Raw genomic sequence first — 15,707 nt, 5'->3', positions numbered from 1 at the left:
CTTCACCTCAACCTCCACAGCCTTCCCCACTCGGGTGCCTATTTCCCAGGGGATACCACCAACGGCGCAAAAACCTGGGAGTCTTTCTGTGTCTCCAAACTATTAATGAGGCTTTCTTCTCACAGAGTAAGAGAAAGGCTTCCAGATTAACACTTACGATTTGTTGCAGTTATGATGAGACAGACATTGGAAAGTAGCGAATTCAATACTCTCTCTACATATATACACATACTATATTATAGAAAGAATTATGAGTATATGATATATGTGTGTATATATATTCAAAATATATAATATTAAGACCAAATTTCTTGAACCCAAGAACCAGTTGCTGGTGGCTTTGGCCCAAGAGGCCTATGGGTTTCTTTTTTACCTTGGAAAATAACAGATTTGTTCCTTTTAAGTTTGTTGTATAAGGCTTACAATTGTACAAAAGGTCCACCAGTTAAGGGTCTCATCTCATAACTTCATGTCATACCAAACATCTTGGTGTAAGTTCACAAACTGAGATGTCTGTTGGAATTCTATGGACATACCAGACCAATATGTTCTACTTGGTTAGTATAAAACATATGATAACCTCTTCATTAAATTTAGAATTGTGGTTTACATTTCCATATTTGCTTTATCATAAGGCAGAAAAGACCATAAGAATTCTTAACTGAATTTTATCGCCAGAGTAACTGTCAATAGGAAAAAGACAGAAATTTGAATCCAGAAAACATCTATTTAAAAAAAAAAAACATGCTTAAGAACAATGACCTTGGGGCCCAGAGCATGACCTAGTGGTAGAGTGCTAGCTTAGCATGAAGTCCTGGGTTCAATTCATTTGTACTACATACACAGAAAAAGCCCAAGGACAGTGTTTAGGTCCTGAGTCCAAGGGCCAGAACTTGCAAAAAAAAAAAAAAAGACAAAGAAAAAGAAAAAGAAAAAAAATGGAGAAAAAAGAAAAGTGACGTAAATGATAAAGTTAGAATGTATGATTCATCAAAGACTATTTGGTGTTACATAATTCATTGTATGACATCTTATTTTGAGGCGTAAGAATATCCCATACTCTAGCTCCAGAAACAAAACTTTAAGAATTGAGCTAGTCATAAAAATAAAAACCCTGGAACTGTAATAATGAGTCAATGGCAATAACTGCCTGTGAAGGAACTAAGGTTGTAACCTTTATTCAAGTCTAAAACTGTCTTATGTCAGTGAGGTAAGCAGGAGAATTAAATATCCAAGATATGAATTCTAATGTGTGGTATTGTTGGATTGTTTAGCACAAGTTAACTTTCCCCTGTATTGTCTTTTTCTTACTCATCAGTTTTATTATAACTTGATATAGAAAAAGAGATTGATTTGTCAGCCTACATGCTATTTTATTCAGTTATCTAATATTATATACCCACAAGACTAAAACAATGGTTTGCTCTTTAAATGCTTAAAGTTTATTTCAATCTGAGAGAAAGATTTTACAAGTCTTCAGACAACTTGATATTTGTCTGCAGGGTGTGTGCGTGTGTTTTGTGTGTGTGTGTGTGTGTGTGTGTGTGTGTGTGTGTGTGTGTAAAAGACAGAGCATGCACCACAGTGTTAGCTACCAGAGGAAAAAAATGATAGCATACAGCTCTATTTGGAGGTTTAGTTGTTGTTTCTTTCTTCTTTTCTTTTTGCTATTGTTTGTTCTTATGCCATTCCTTGAACTCAAAGCTTGGGTGCTGTTCCTGAGCTTTTGTGCTCAAGGGTAGTTAGTGCTCTACCACCTGAGCCACAGCTCCACTTCTGGCTTTTTTGGGGGAGGGTAGAGAATTGGAGCTGAGAGACTCATGGAACTTTCCTCATCAGACTTGATTTGAATTGTAATCCTCATCTCTCAATCTCTTGAGTTGCTAGGATTATGGACATGAGCCACTGGCACTCATCTTGTGTTGTTTTCTCCATATATTGTTTCTTTAGAATTTTAGCTTTCAAATTATATGTTACATGGGGCTTCATTTTTATTCAACATACACAGCCATGCTCTTGACTAATGAGCAGAATTCATAATCATGTAAGGCAAAAAAAAATCAGAAAAATGTCCCATAGAGTACTTTTTTTGCAAGCTACCAGCTTCAATGAAATATAATATTACAGTTTTTGTGAGGCCAGAAACTAGCTGTTGGGTAAGAGACTACTTGTTTAAAACATTAAGCATAAAACTAATCCACTAGAGTCTGTTAAATAAAACAATATTAGGGTTAGAAAGCTTTTCTAAGGTCCACTTAAGTTGTAGGTCTGAATAATGTTAGCTTGTAATTTCAGTGAAACTCACTGACATATATGACCTTCCCAAAGTCACACATTAAGTTTTCTAAAGAGCAGGTATGAATTATAACACTTTCTCATTTAATTTTTAAACAATGAACTTTGACTCTCTCAGAACCCAAGGATTGCTATTTGCTTTAAATGTCTTTATGGTCCTCAATCTCAAAATCACCACTGTGAGATTGAACTCTATGCTGAGGGTAGAACCTCAGACACTGCTTCTCCCTCTTTGGAAAACTGAATAAACTTTGGCAAAATATCATGCCATGATTCAATAACAACATGCATATTATTGTAAAAAAATAATGTTATCAAAAAGAACTCCAACAAGTGGAAAAGGAGGGTTTCTTTTCTTTTTCTTTCTTTTTTTTTTGCTACTTTTTTTCTCCATTGTTGCTGTATCTTTTGTCTTAGATGTAAATTTATCTGTTTGGAGGTGGGGAGGAGGCACACAGAAATGGTGGGATAAAGAATAAATAAATGCAGCACGGAGACTCCCTGGACAGTATGTAGAAAATGAACTATACAGCTTATGGGAGAGGGAGGTAAGGAAGGAAAATGTGGAGAAAACAAAGGTGCCAGAAGAAATGTACTCATAGCCAGACTTAGGTAATTGTAACCCCTTTGCAATAACAATTATTTCAAAAAAGGAAAAAATATAATACTGTGAAACTCCAGTCCCATTTCAAGTTTCAATTATTTCCTATGCTTTCTTGTAGACAAATTTGTAAAGAATTCCAAGATCTCCTGAGCCAAGACCGGTCACCACTGGGATCTTCCAGACCCACTCCAATCCTCGACCTTGACATCCAGAGACATTTAACCCACTTCAGGTAAGGCCTGGATTTCCCCGTGCTCGGTTCTCTCCTACGCAGAGAAACCACCTCTGCGAATTCAGTCCTTTGTCTAGTCATGACAGTTCCTGTAGAGAGCCACATAGGGACGAAAATGGTGACACCTCATCTGGTAACATTACCGTAGCATGGCCCGTGGATCACTGCTCATAGTTCAAGGTCAAGGTGTTACCTGGTTCAGGACCAGGTCCCAGGCTCATCCTCTGCCTTGGAGGTACTTTGCAGGAGTATGTTCATCCTTTCCACCCAATTAGAAACTGCAGATGCTTCTGCCAAGAGCCAACACCACAAGCCTGGAATGCATTATTGAAGGCATACATTCCACTTTCCTGAGATATTTTAGAAACGAATAGAATGTGTTGTGGTTAATTTATTCCCTAGGTGCAATGATTCAAAATAAATAAATAATAGCTCTTCAAGTGCCTTGCCGTTTTCAGGCTCTAGAATTCTAGTGCCTCTGTGCTTGTCCTCATTGAGATGAAACACTTCATCTTCTTTTAGTGAACATTTGGTGGAAATAAAACAATGCTAAAGAAAGATGATCATAACTTAAGTTGAAAAATGTTTTCAAAACCTACTCAGGATTATAAGATTATTTAGGCTGTTACTTTGTTGGCTGAAATAATGAATGTTTAAATGAACTGAAATTTAGCCTGCCAAAGCAGAGAATTTTAAGTATAATATTTTCTCTTCCAATATGTCAGATGTCTCCTCAACATGTATTAAACACATCTCAAGACGGAGCTTAGGCTTTATCTTCCAAAAATGTAGCAAATGTGGAATATGTTTCACAGAGCCTTTTCCTGCTACTCAACTGAGGGAGCAAAAGGAGAAACTGGATGCATGTGTCTCACACCTATAATCCTGGCTACTCAGGAGGCTGAGATTTGAGGATCATGGCTCAAAGCCAGCCTCGGCAAGAAAGACCGTGAGACTCATATCTCTAATTATCTACCAAAAAATCTGGAAGTGGTGTGGCTCAAGTGGTAGAGCTCTAGCCTTGGGCAATAAAGCTCAGGGACAGTGCCTAGGCTATGACTTCAAAGCCTAATACAAGTACACACACATACACACACACACACACACACACACACACACACGCAACATGTAGGAGGAAACACAATGCCTAGAAAAGGCAAAAACATATTTAGAGTCAAGGGAACCATTTTTCTCTTTGGACCTTTATTCATATGAAAGGAGTTGCGTAGGGGTAACTGATATAGTTTTTACTGCCGGTGGTAGTGAACTAGAATGAGTTCAAACACTCAGTGTTTGCAAAGAAAACACTCCAGAAAGTTACTCTAAGGAAAAGTCGTTCCATGATCCCTGTCTGAGGCTGTTTCCAGCCACTGAGGCCAAAGCCCTCAATGACCAGTGAGCCCTGTATTTCTGGCCTGAGGCAAAGTAGAACTTTGATGGGTAAACTGAGCATCAGCTAGGGTGTGAAGGAAATGAGCAAAATATTTGCTCACTTTCCTCAGTTGCCAATCTTTATGCCATAGACTTTTAAAATAAAATTTCCCTTCTAAAAATGAAGTTTGCATTTCCTACATTGGCTTTAGAAAGCCTGTATTTACCTCCTCAAACAGAACATAGTAATAAGCTGGGAGCTGATGGCTCACTGCTATAATCCTAGCTGCTTCGGAGGCTGAGATCTGAGGATTGTGGTTCAAAGCCAGCCCAGGCAAGAAAGTACATGGGGTTCTTAACTCCAATTAATCACCAAAAGACTGAAAGTGGGGCTATAGCTCAAAGTGAGACAGTGCTAGTCTTAAGTGAAAGAGCTCAGAGATGGTGCCCAGGCCACAAGTTCAAGACCCACGACTGACAAAAAAAAAAAAAAGATCTAAGAACATGGTCACAAACTAGTGTTTCCTCAAGCAAAGTAAAACATAGGGTCAATGGCTATTCTTACCCATAGTAAAAATGAAAGATTTTATTTGAAATACAAAACACTAAATAGATAACTCAATTTCTATCTCTGTTGTATATGGTGCATTCACTAAGGGCAAATTATGGTAGCAATTTTATGTCACAATAGTAATCTTAATAGCAATTAGTAAAGTAGTGAATAAACATGTAAGAATAGTCCATCCATAAAATTTTGTTGTTTACATATTAAGTATTCTGAATATTATAAAGCTATGATTCCCTATTTACAGTGCTTTTTTTAAACACTTGTCAAAATTTTTCTTTACGTTCTAGATGATACACTACTTAGATGAAATCTTCTAAGAATGGAAAGTGGGAGGATATAATTACAGAAATCACATAGCAAAATTAGCAATTTTTTTAAATTACACACATTTTTTAAAAAATGTATTTTCTAAAGGAAAATCGTGATGTTAAAACGCACAATAAAAATGTATGACTATAAACACTTCCAAGTATACAATTTAGTAAACATTAACATTAAATTATGGGTAATATATAGGTCGTAACCATTTGTAAGTGTGCAGTTTAGTAGCATTCAACATCCTTTGCATTCTTATACAGCTAAGCTCCATGACTTTTTCCGTTTGCAAAGTTGGTACTTGGCATAATTAAAGCAATTAACTCCACAATTCTTCCTCCCAGTCTCCAAGCAATCGCTTTCTCATTTCCATCCCCATGAGTTTGGCTCCTCAGTTCCTCTGAGACTATAGGTATGTGTCTCTTGGTGACAAGGTGTTATTTAAGTCTATTTCCCAGGAAGTTCATCACCATCTATTAATGGAAAGTTGGACTGCTTCTAGCTCTGGACTTAGGGGCCATAATACTTCTGTGAACACAGTTTTGTGAGTTTCTCTGAAAAAACTTTTCATTCTTTTGTGTACCCAAGGTAGGATTGCTTGGTCATAGGTTAATCTAAATTTTCTTTTTTGCTTTTTTGGAAAGAAAAAAAGAACAAAGAATCTGTGAAATGATGGTGCTGTTGTATATTCTCCACATTACACAAAGGTGTTCATCTCTCCACATCCATTCCTACACTTCCGTCTTCATTAAAAAATATCATGACCATCTTAATAGATGAAACTTCATGGAGGGTAAAGAGTGGTTCTCAACATCTTTTCATAAGATTCTGAGCCATTCCTACACAATTTCCTACACAAATTCTGTCCATTTACAAGTAGAGTTATTTGGTTTATGTTGTTGATTTGTGAGTGCTCTTTGTATATTCTGGATACTAATCCTTTATCCGACAGGCAATTGGCCAATATTTTCTTTTATCCCATGTGTTGCTTTTTGAATTCCCTTGAGTGTATCTTTGATGCAGATTGATTAATTTTGGCATGGTCTACTTAGCACATTTTTACTTTTATTATCTCTGCCTCTTGTATCATGCCCAGGAAATCCTTCTTTAGTCCAAGGACTTGAATCTCTCCTCAGCTTTTCTTCTAAGAGTATCCCAGTTTCAATTTTTATATTTACGTTTTTGATCCATTTTGAGTGAAGTTCTAAGAGGATATAAAAGCAAAAAGTCCAACTTCATTCTTTCACAAGTCTTAAATAAGATCTTCTTGCACACAGATTTTGAATCAAACTCCAGATAGAAAGCTCATCATACAGTGTTAGTTAACTTTAAATGTTGGCAGTTTTGCTATTCATTTACTAAATGATGCAACAAAAAATAGGCTTACATAACATAAATGCGTAGTCCTTCAACTTGATCTTACATCAGAATCAGCCTCAAGAGCTCTTCCAAAAAATTTCAAGAACTAAGATCTAAAGATCTGATTTAGGAATAAGTCTACAGTGAGACTCAAACGTCTGTGTTTTATTCAAAATCATGAAATCAGTTCTGATAGTTTTACAAACTATGGTCCTAAGATATTTCAAAGCCAATAATTCCTCCGCCTATGGACGAGATACCTCCCTCCCCCGATCTCTCTCTGGATCAAACTTAAGGCACTACACATGTTAGTAACTATAGCGTAAAGCTGCAGACCCAGCTCTAGAATCAACTCATTTTTAAAAATTAGTATCTGCAAATCATTGTACAAAAATGTTTTTATTTTTTTGTTATTCTTTTTAAAATTTTTTATTGTAATTAATAAAAGGGTTACTTGATATTTGCCAGATAGAAGGTGCATTAATTCACATATATTGATACCCTTTCACGTGTCTTGGTCCCCAAAAATGTTTTTAAACTAACATCCATTTCTGTGTAATTATACAGAAATGAATCAGATTCATTTCAAAGAGGTATCAAAATTGTGCAAAACTATGCCTCACGTACTGAAGAAACACTTCAGATAGGATTCTGTCAATACAGTGTCTCTCTTTCATACTTTTTTGCTGACAGTACTAACATGATTCTGGCAGAACCAGAAACTCAAAGCAAAGATGGTTTGGAAGGAAACATGGGAGCATAGCTCACGTGGCTCTGAAATCGGACGACTGCTATCCGATTTCCCGCCCTTCCGCACCACCTGTTTGTCTTAAGAGCTGGCCAGGAAAGAGATGAAGAGAAAATGTGATGGCGTACTGGTGGAGGGTTGGAAAATTGAGAGAGAGAGAGAGAGAGAGAGAGAGAGAGAGAGAGAGAGAGAGAGAGAGAGAGAGAGAGAGAGAGAGAGAGAGAGAGAGAATGGAGACAATGAGGCCTTGAAAAGCCCGGGAGACTACACCCAGTTTTCATGGAAATCAGTGTGCATGAAGAAGACACAAGCAGGGGTGCCACTGTCCTCACACAATTCACAGCCGGGAAAATGGCTTGCTGACAGCCCAAGAGATTCATTATTGAGAGGCTCCTGAGTGCCAGCCCCAGTGTGAACTGTAGTGCAGAATACAATGCCCTCCCACACCCACCATGAGGATGCTGAGAGGTGAGGAAAACATACCAGTGGCCCCAGAGACGCAGCTCCCGGGCTGGGGCCTGCTGAGAACCAGCTGACACCAGGGGTCTTACAAACAGAGCAGGCCTGGCTCAGGGAGAGAAAACACAGACCTAATCCTCTAAAATCCACTATTCCCTTGTTTGAGATCTGAGGCCATCTTAACAAATTTTTACTTTTTTTTTTTTGGTTCATATGTTCTCATCATCTCATTAAATCTGAAGCCAAGGAAAGGCATATATGACAATGTCAATGAAAAGGAGTCAGACTCGTTAATGCTCAGTTCAGAAAGGATAGCTATCAGAAAATCAAGATTTTATCTTTCAGCACATAACCCCTCCCTCCCTCCCCCCAGGCAACTGGCATATTATTTCTTGTATTTTAATGCTTTAAAGATGAGGAGTGAAAAGATGACTGAAAAGTTTTCCCATTGTTTAGAGACTTCTTTAGTTAGAATAATTGCATATAAAGACACAGAAGGCCCAGTGCTACATGCCTGTAATCTCAGCTGTTTAGGAGGGGGAGTTGGGAGAAACCTAAATTCAAGGCCTGTTTCAAAAATTAAAAGGACTGGTGGTGTTGACCAAGTGGTAGATTGTTTTTGTCCAGCAAGCATCAGACCCTGGATTCAGGCTCTAGTAGTGTGTGTGTGTGTGTGTGTGTGAGAGAGAGAGAGAGAGAGAGAGAGAGAGAGAGAGAGAGAGAGAGAGAGAGAGAGAGAGAGAGAGAGAGAGAGAGAGGATATGAATTATTTTTTTTTACAGAAGAAGTTCGAATATAGTGACATTATCTGGGGCAACCAAGAAAATCTTTCACTGGGCAGCAGTGGCTCCACCTGTAATTCTAGCTACTAGGATTATGCTGAGATCTCAGGATAGTAGTTTAAAGCAAGCCCACACAGAAAAGTCCACGAAACCCTTATCTCTACTTAACCACCAGAAGTGGAGCTGTGGCTCAACGTAGTAGAGAGCTAGCCTTTGAACACCAGGCCCTGAGTTCAAGCCCCACAACAGACAGAAAGATCTTTCTCCTCTCTGCATAGTCCTTGCACATCTTGCACTTAATATATGTCTGGTAGCCATATGTCAATAGATTCTGATACTACCTCGATCACGACTGTTCTCTATCTTCTTATTCTTGGGGCTGTGATGTTTCAGGGTTCATTGGCTGAGCTTTGAGTACTTGGGGGGTGACTCAACCCTCAGGAAGCAGAGAGGAAAGCAAATGTCATCTCTGACTCAGGCAGGGGCTGCTGCCGGAGCTGAGCCAGGAGATGGAAAGGTTGCTGCAGAAAGGTTGAGGGAACATTAATTAGGGGTGTCACGAGAAGAGGAGTTTTTATAACCAGGAATAAAATGAGGAAGATGACTGTTAACTATAAGTTACATTTTCCCTCCCATCAGGTATAGACTCAGCAGGCGAGCTATCGCTCATAGCTAGTTGTCTGAGACTTTCTGTGCCTGTGTGAAATCAGTGCTAAGAGGAGGAGGTTGTCTTGTTGGAATCAGTTAGAGGTGGCAAGTGGAATGAGTGGAAATGCAGTCCTAGGTAGACGGAAGTCCCCAGTGCTAAGGCTGCAAACCTCCTGTGTTGAACTTCGATTTTTTTTAAATTTAGCTTATTTAATTTAGTCCTTAATCTATGAATAGGGTCTTTCTCTTGATACACTGTGACACTGGTTTGTTTTCTGTTTGTTTTTTATACAAACGGATGTCATTTCTTTAATGCCTCCTAAATGTTACGTAATTGATTTTGCCCCAACAGTTATGGTCTCTATCCCATTTAGGTCTTTCCAAAGTTGGCTTCTATTAAGAGTTTTTCTATTTTAATATTGAAATTATTCCCCAGCTTATATTCTCCCCAGCAATGTACACCTAATCCCAGCATTTATTATCTCTTGTATTTTTTTTAGTAATGGCCATCCTCACATATTTCATCATGATTTGAATGTGCCTGTCCCTGAGATTAATAAATAGTATTGCCCATCTTTCATTGATCCTCGTGGCCATTTTTATGTTATCTTTGAGAAAGTATCTATTTGTACCTTTTGCCTCTTTTAAAATCAGAATGGCTATTTGTTGCTATTGAGGTATATTATGTTTGGATACTAATTACATATTGTGTATACTGCATGCTAATATGTTGTTAACGTATATTATATATAATATATATGTATATATAGTGAGGAAGGCTGTCTTCTCAGTTTACTGATTGCTCCCATTGCTGTGTTGAATGCTTTTCGTTCACACTAATACTACTTCTTATTTTGCGTTTGTTTCTTGTGCCTGTGTGCCAGTCCTGGGGTTAAACTCAGGGCCTGGAGCTTTTTCCCTCAAGGCTAATGTCCTCCCACACAGCTCTACTTCTGGCTTTTTGGTGGTTAATTGGAGATAAATTTTCTTGTGGGGTTGGCTTTGAACTGCCATCGTCCTATTTCAGGCTTCTGAGTAGCTTGGATGATGGGCCTGAGCCGCTGGCACCTGGTTTGACTTCATATGTTGTGGTCATGGCTTATGCTTTGGCTTCCTATACAAAACAATCATCTTAAATGTCCTCCACTTTATTGTGACAATTCTCACACCCGTAAGACATTTGAACAGTGTTCCCCTCCGTTTCTCCCCCGTATGAATGGTGCCTAGGCGAGTCCCATGGGACTTCTGGACAGCATGACTTCTTCTTTATGCCTCTACAAGTGCAAGACATCCTTAGAGGCAAGACGACCCCCACACATAGTGGGGGGCCTTTTCTAGTTGAGCCTAATGAGACGGGGAGCCCAGACATGCGTTTACTGTGTACACTCAGCAAAAATTGTCCACATCTTTCTCTCAATGATGTCCTAAACTTCTCATGGCCAAGGGAAATACGGGAAGAACATCAGTCCTGCACCATGCGCAGAAAGTTCGGCCAGGTAGAAGGTGCTAGACAAAGCAGGGGTGTTGTTCCCCCATTTCTCTCATGTTTGTTTGTTTGTTTGTTTGTTAACCTACAGTTTGATCACGCATGGCTTTGGGACTCCGGCAATATGTGCGGCTCTGAGCACTTTCCAGACAGTCCTCAGCGAAATGCTGAACTACTTGGAAAAACACACGGCTCACAAAAACGGAGGAGCGGCGGATTCTGGCCAAGGACATGGCAACGCTGAGAAGGCCCCCCTGCGGAAGACTTCAGAGGCTGCCGTGAAAGAGGGCAAAACAGAAAAGACAGACTAACCACTTCAAACAGAATCTATTTCCAGAGAGGCTTGCTGCTGATATTTTTTCTAATATAGCTATCACTGAGGCCTAGGGCTTTTCAGTGGACACAATCTCTCCCCGCCCTCAGCCCCTCTGTACAAAAACAAACAAACAAACAAGGAAATGAAAAATTAAACAAAAAAGGACCAATCCCCCTTCTATCCCCTCCTCAAAAAAGGGGAAAAAAAAGGAAAACAGCAGTGTTACTATGTGATGCAATTGTCACTTTTAATTTTACTTTATGGTAGACTCCTCTTGTGCACGTAGTTTCTCGTTCTGAATTCTCTGCATCCCGGTGTGCAGTGCTCCCGGCTGCAGGAGAGGCAGCCCGAATTCCCGCACATCTGACAGATTCACTTCTGCAGGCAGCTCTGTAGTTAGGAATCAGAGAGCAGGAGGCCTTGACCAGAGAGTCTTCAGTCTGGACTTAACTTCCTGCACCTGACCAGTGCCTCTTTCCACTAAATAGACCAATCTGGAAGCGAATTCATTAATAAATGTCTGGGGAACTGAAAAGGGCAATCATGGATTTTTTTTTTAAATCCTGTGAACTGACGGAGACTCTCAATTACTGGTGATCCCTAACAACTGAACTAGCAGTGCTGGGTGGGAAGTGTCAGCTCTCTCTCTGCCATATACTGCACGTCCCCTCCCTCCCAGGTCCATTTAGGCTTCTGACAGCTAAGGTGATATTTAGAGGGCATGTCCTTGGAAGGACAGATGGCGAGTTTTCTATCGAGTCTACATCTCCACCCTAGCAGTTGGAGACAGACAGGAGACCTTCCATGGGTGGGGTTAGATGGATACAAAAAGGGGCTCTGTCGCCATCGTTGGGCTCCTGGTAAAAATGGTGGCACTGTTAGGTCCAGAAAAGTATGGAGGTGGGAGCCTGGAGTGCGGCTCTGCCTCTGAAGTGCCCTTTGAAGCACTGATCTCCAGTGGCAGTATCTAGAATGAGAACCAGTCGTATTCTAGCACTGTGCTTCTACCTGCTCCATAACTGTGTTCTAAAGCTTTTTTGGAGGCACAAAAGGCATTCTGGCTGTGTTCAATAAAGAAAGCAACAAACAAACAGATGGGTCAGATAAGGCTCTCACTTTTAAGATGCTTGTTCTTGTATCTTCAGTGACCTTGAGTTAAGACACAGAAAACAAGAGGTTCCTCGCTGCAAAGCCCAGGGGCCAATGGAAGGAAGTGTAGGTTTCTATAAAATTGTATGTATCCAGAAATCACATTGTACGAACCTGACAATTTGCAAGCTTCTACGTAGACAAATAAAAGCATAAGTCACCACGTTAAAAATGCATTTTAATAATGTGTGGACTCCCAGCACTTAGTTAAGCATGAAGACATTTTCCTCTCATTAGCGTATGTCAATTACTTTCAAAACCCTATGTCATATCCTAACTTCATCAAGAAGGAATATTACATTTAGATGAGAAGAATTAGCTCAATAATTTCCATGTTGATTTCACAGAAACTATTTTTATCTGACAATTCTCAAAATCATTTGACTTTTATCTTGAATTTTCTAAAGAGAAAAAACATAGACAATGGCAACCTCAGTTTTCTCAACTGGGTTTTACCAACACAAAGACATGGGGAAGAAATCCTTTGTGAAGAGTTTTGTCGGTTTATTTTTAGTCATCATACAATTGAAGAGCTTAACGTAAAGCAAAGTACAAGTAAGGAGTCCTGATTTCACAGGGCTAGTGCCCTTTGAAAAATTTTACCGTTGTTCATGGCTTTGCATTTTTTAAAAAATTCAATAGAATAAAGTCAACCTTCTCCTGCCGCTCCAAGGTTCATCACAGAATAAACCATTCCATCCTGCATCAAATTCCCCATGTTGTAAAATGTGCACATGCAATGGAAGTGATGAATAATTCAGTTAATAAGTCCTAGGAAAGTAATATGCAGATAACGTGGACTCCTCTTCCCTCCATGAATCTTCACATCGACTTCCTTTCATTCCACTGTCATTAACAGTTACCTATGTATTTACTATGAAAATTGAGATGCATATCTGCTAGGTACCTAATGTAGTTATATGCCATGTCAAATGTTCACCAGTATTCAAATGAAAAAAATTAGATATGGCTTATATTACCGGCTTTCTTCTTCACCTTTAGTTGCGACCAGTTTGGGTTCTAAACACCCCAGTGGGGTGCTGTTACTTGTTAGTCTTGAAACAAAAGTATGATGAACAATACATATTGTTCATCAGAACATGGATGCTTGAAGAGCCTTAGACAGCACCCATCCTCTGACTTCACCAGCCACGAGGGCATAAATGAGTGGATGAGCTGGTCCTGTTTAGAATCACCATTTATTATCATATCCAAATAGACATTGTTAATACCAACTTTTGCCTTGTATATACTAGGTTCTCAATACTTTTTAAATAAATGAATTAATGAATGTGTGCTTGTTCTTTGTCCAAAATGGGCCAAAGGACCTTCCCGTTACAACCTTTTCTTTCTGTACTCAGTGTTTTGATCTGGCTTACTTCATCCATGATCACATGTGGGTAATTCTTTCTACCTCAATAAGGAAATCTTTTCACAATATCCCATTCAACGCAAGGAGACAAGCTTAATAATGCTCAATGAAGAAAACTAGTTAGGTATAAGAATTTCAACAAATGGGCTGGGATGTAGCTCAGTGACAAAGCGCTTGCCTAGCAAGTGCAATGTCCTGGGTTTGATCCCCAGTATCTAAAAAGAAAAGACAAAAAAAGTACAGGTAGGGCCGGGAGTTTGGCCTAGTGGTAGAGTGCTTGCCTAGCATGCACGAAGACCTGGGTTCAATTCCTCGGTACCCCACATACACAGCAAAAAGCCAGAAGTGGTGCTGAGGCTCAAGTGGTAGAGCTCTAGCCTTGAGAAAATCCAAGGACAGTGCTCAAGCCCTGAGCCCAAGCCCAGGACTGGCAAAAAAAAACAAAACAAAAAAAAACAGAGTTAAAAAATCCAAAATAGCAAAGAATTTCAACAAAGGAGTTGGAGCAATTCTCCGCTCCATGATTTAGTCTGAAGGGAGAGAGCTAGTACAATCATCTCTCTGTCATCTCTCTGATTCCGTTTAGTGCTGTAATCGTAGAAGAGTGACAGTTCTGATGAACTGTCCTTGACCAAACATGTGCAATCTTATTATGTTTACCAAGACAAAAAACAATGAACTTTAATGAAGGACTAAGTCAAATTTCTATATGGGAATTCCCATACCAGAGCCCAGCCTCCAGACAGAGGCGCACACAGCCCAGAACTTTGCTCTGAAGCTTCCTGAACTTTCACTGCTGCAGTACCCTGATGAAAACAGAGGGGCCCAGCAGACAATGGTATCCAGGACAGACAGAGGGAGAGGAGGAAAAGCAAGAGAGGATGGTGACTGGGAAAGATCAGGATCAAAGGGGCATGAGAATTTGGGAGACCTCCACTCACTAGGGCATGAAGCTGGAGCAGACAGATGAGCCTCTGCCCTCCTCGTCCAACCTTCCTCCCCCATCTGAGCGTCAGGATCCGTTTCCCTACATGGAAATGTGGACAGACTGTAGGAAAGCAGAGCCAAACTCTTTATCCAAAATCGTTGTGGCCTGAGGATGGGCCTCAGGTGTGGACTGGTTGCCCAGGACGTGGGAGACTAAGTCCATTCCCCAGCACCACTGTGGCAGCCCCCAAGGGTGACTGGTGGTTTTAAAAGCAGCTAAGTCCATCCTGACTCTTCCCAACCCCATATTCATCCATACACATTTGCAAGCAGGCACACATGCTTTCAACACACATGCACACACATACATGAGACCAGAGAAGACCCTACATATATGGAAAGAGCAAGAGACAAGTAAGAGAATGTTAAACCACTTAGCTATTGTTACATCTCAGAGAGATGAGGCTCTAGACCAAGTGCTCTCATGGCAGAGAAGAATGATGCACTCATCCCAGAGAAACAACTGGGGAGGAAGAAAATCCAGCACAAGGAAGAAGCAACAGTACTGGTGTGTCCAGACCTGAGGCTCCTACATTCAAACCCCGTTCCTCCCCCCAATCAAAAGACCTCTCAACGTGGCACAGGCCCAGCAGCATGACACAAATGCAACAGCAACCAAGAAGCTCTCACTGCTCTGTCCAGCCTCCTCCCACAACAACCCTAAAAGCAGATGAAAATACGCAGCCTCTGAGCTGGGAATGTGGCCGTAGTGGTAGAGTGCTTGCTTAGCAAACTTGAAGCCCTGGGTTTGATCCTGAGGTATTTGCCAGGCAAACACTTCACAGGAATTCAGAAACTCTTTTAAGATGACAAAGAGAGAAGACTTGATAAGGAGAACATGACAAATGACTGCAAGATCAAAAAAAAAAATTAAAGCTAGGCTCTGGTAGTTCACAACTGTAATCCTAGCTACTTGGGAGGCTGACACCTGAAGATTTCAATTCAAAGCCGTCCGAGGTAGCAAAGTCCAGAAGACTTATTTCCAATAAACTATTCAGAAAAAAGCCAGAGGCGGT

General features: G+C 40.1%; 1 protein-coding gene across 1 annotated transcript in view; it reads left to right on the top strand.

The window, feature by feature from the left end:
• Positions 1–13,546, top strand: part of Tfap2d (transcription factor AP-2 delta) — a 39,485-nt gene extending 25,939 nt beyond the window's left edge. The window contains exons 6-7 of the mRNA XM_090355289.1: positions 3,018–3,131; positions 10,959–13,546. Coding sequence (XP_090211415.1) covers positions 3,018–3,131; positions 10,959–11,178 — 334 coding nt within the window. The 3' untranslated portion in view covers positions 11,179–13,546. The remainder of the gene's footprint in view (positions 1–3,017; positions 3,132–10,958) is intronic.
• The last annotated feature ends 2,161 nt before the right edge of the window (positions 13,547–15,707 follow it).

Source organism: Megascapheus bottae, chromosome 22 (assembly GCF_031878675.1).
Source record: "Megascapheus bottae isolate mThoBot1 chromosome 22, mThoBot2.hap1, whole genome shotgun sequence".
NCBI lineage: Eukaryota > Metazoa > Chordata > Mammalia > Rodentia > Geomyidae > Megascapheus > Megascapheus bottae.
The sequence above is the reverse complement of the archived record's forward strand: the minus strand, read 5'-3'. Positions and strand labels throughout refer to the sequence as shown.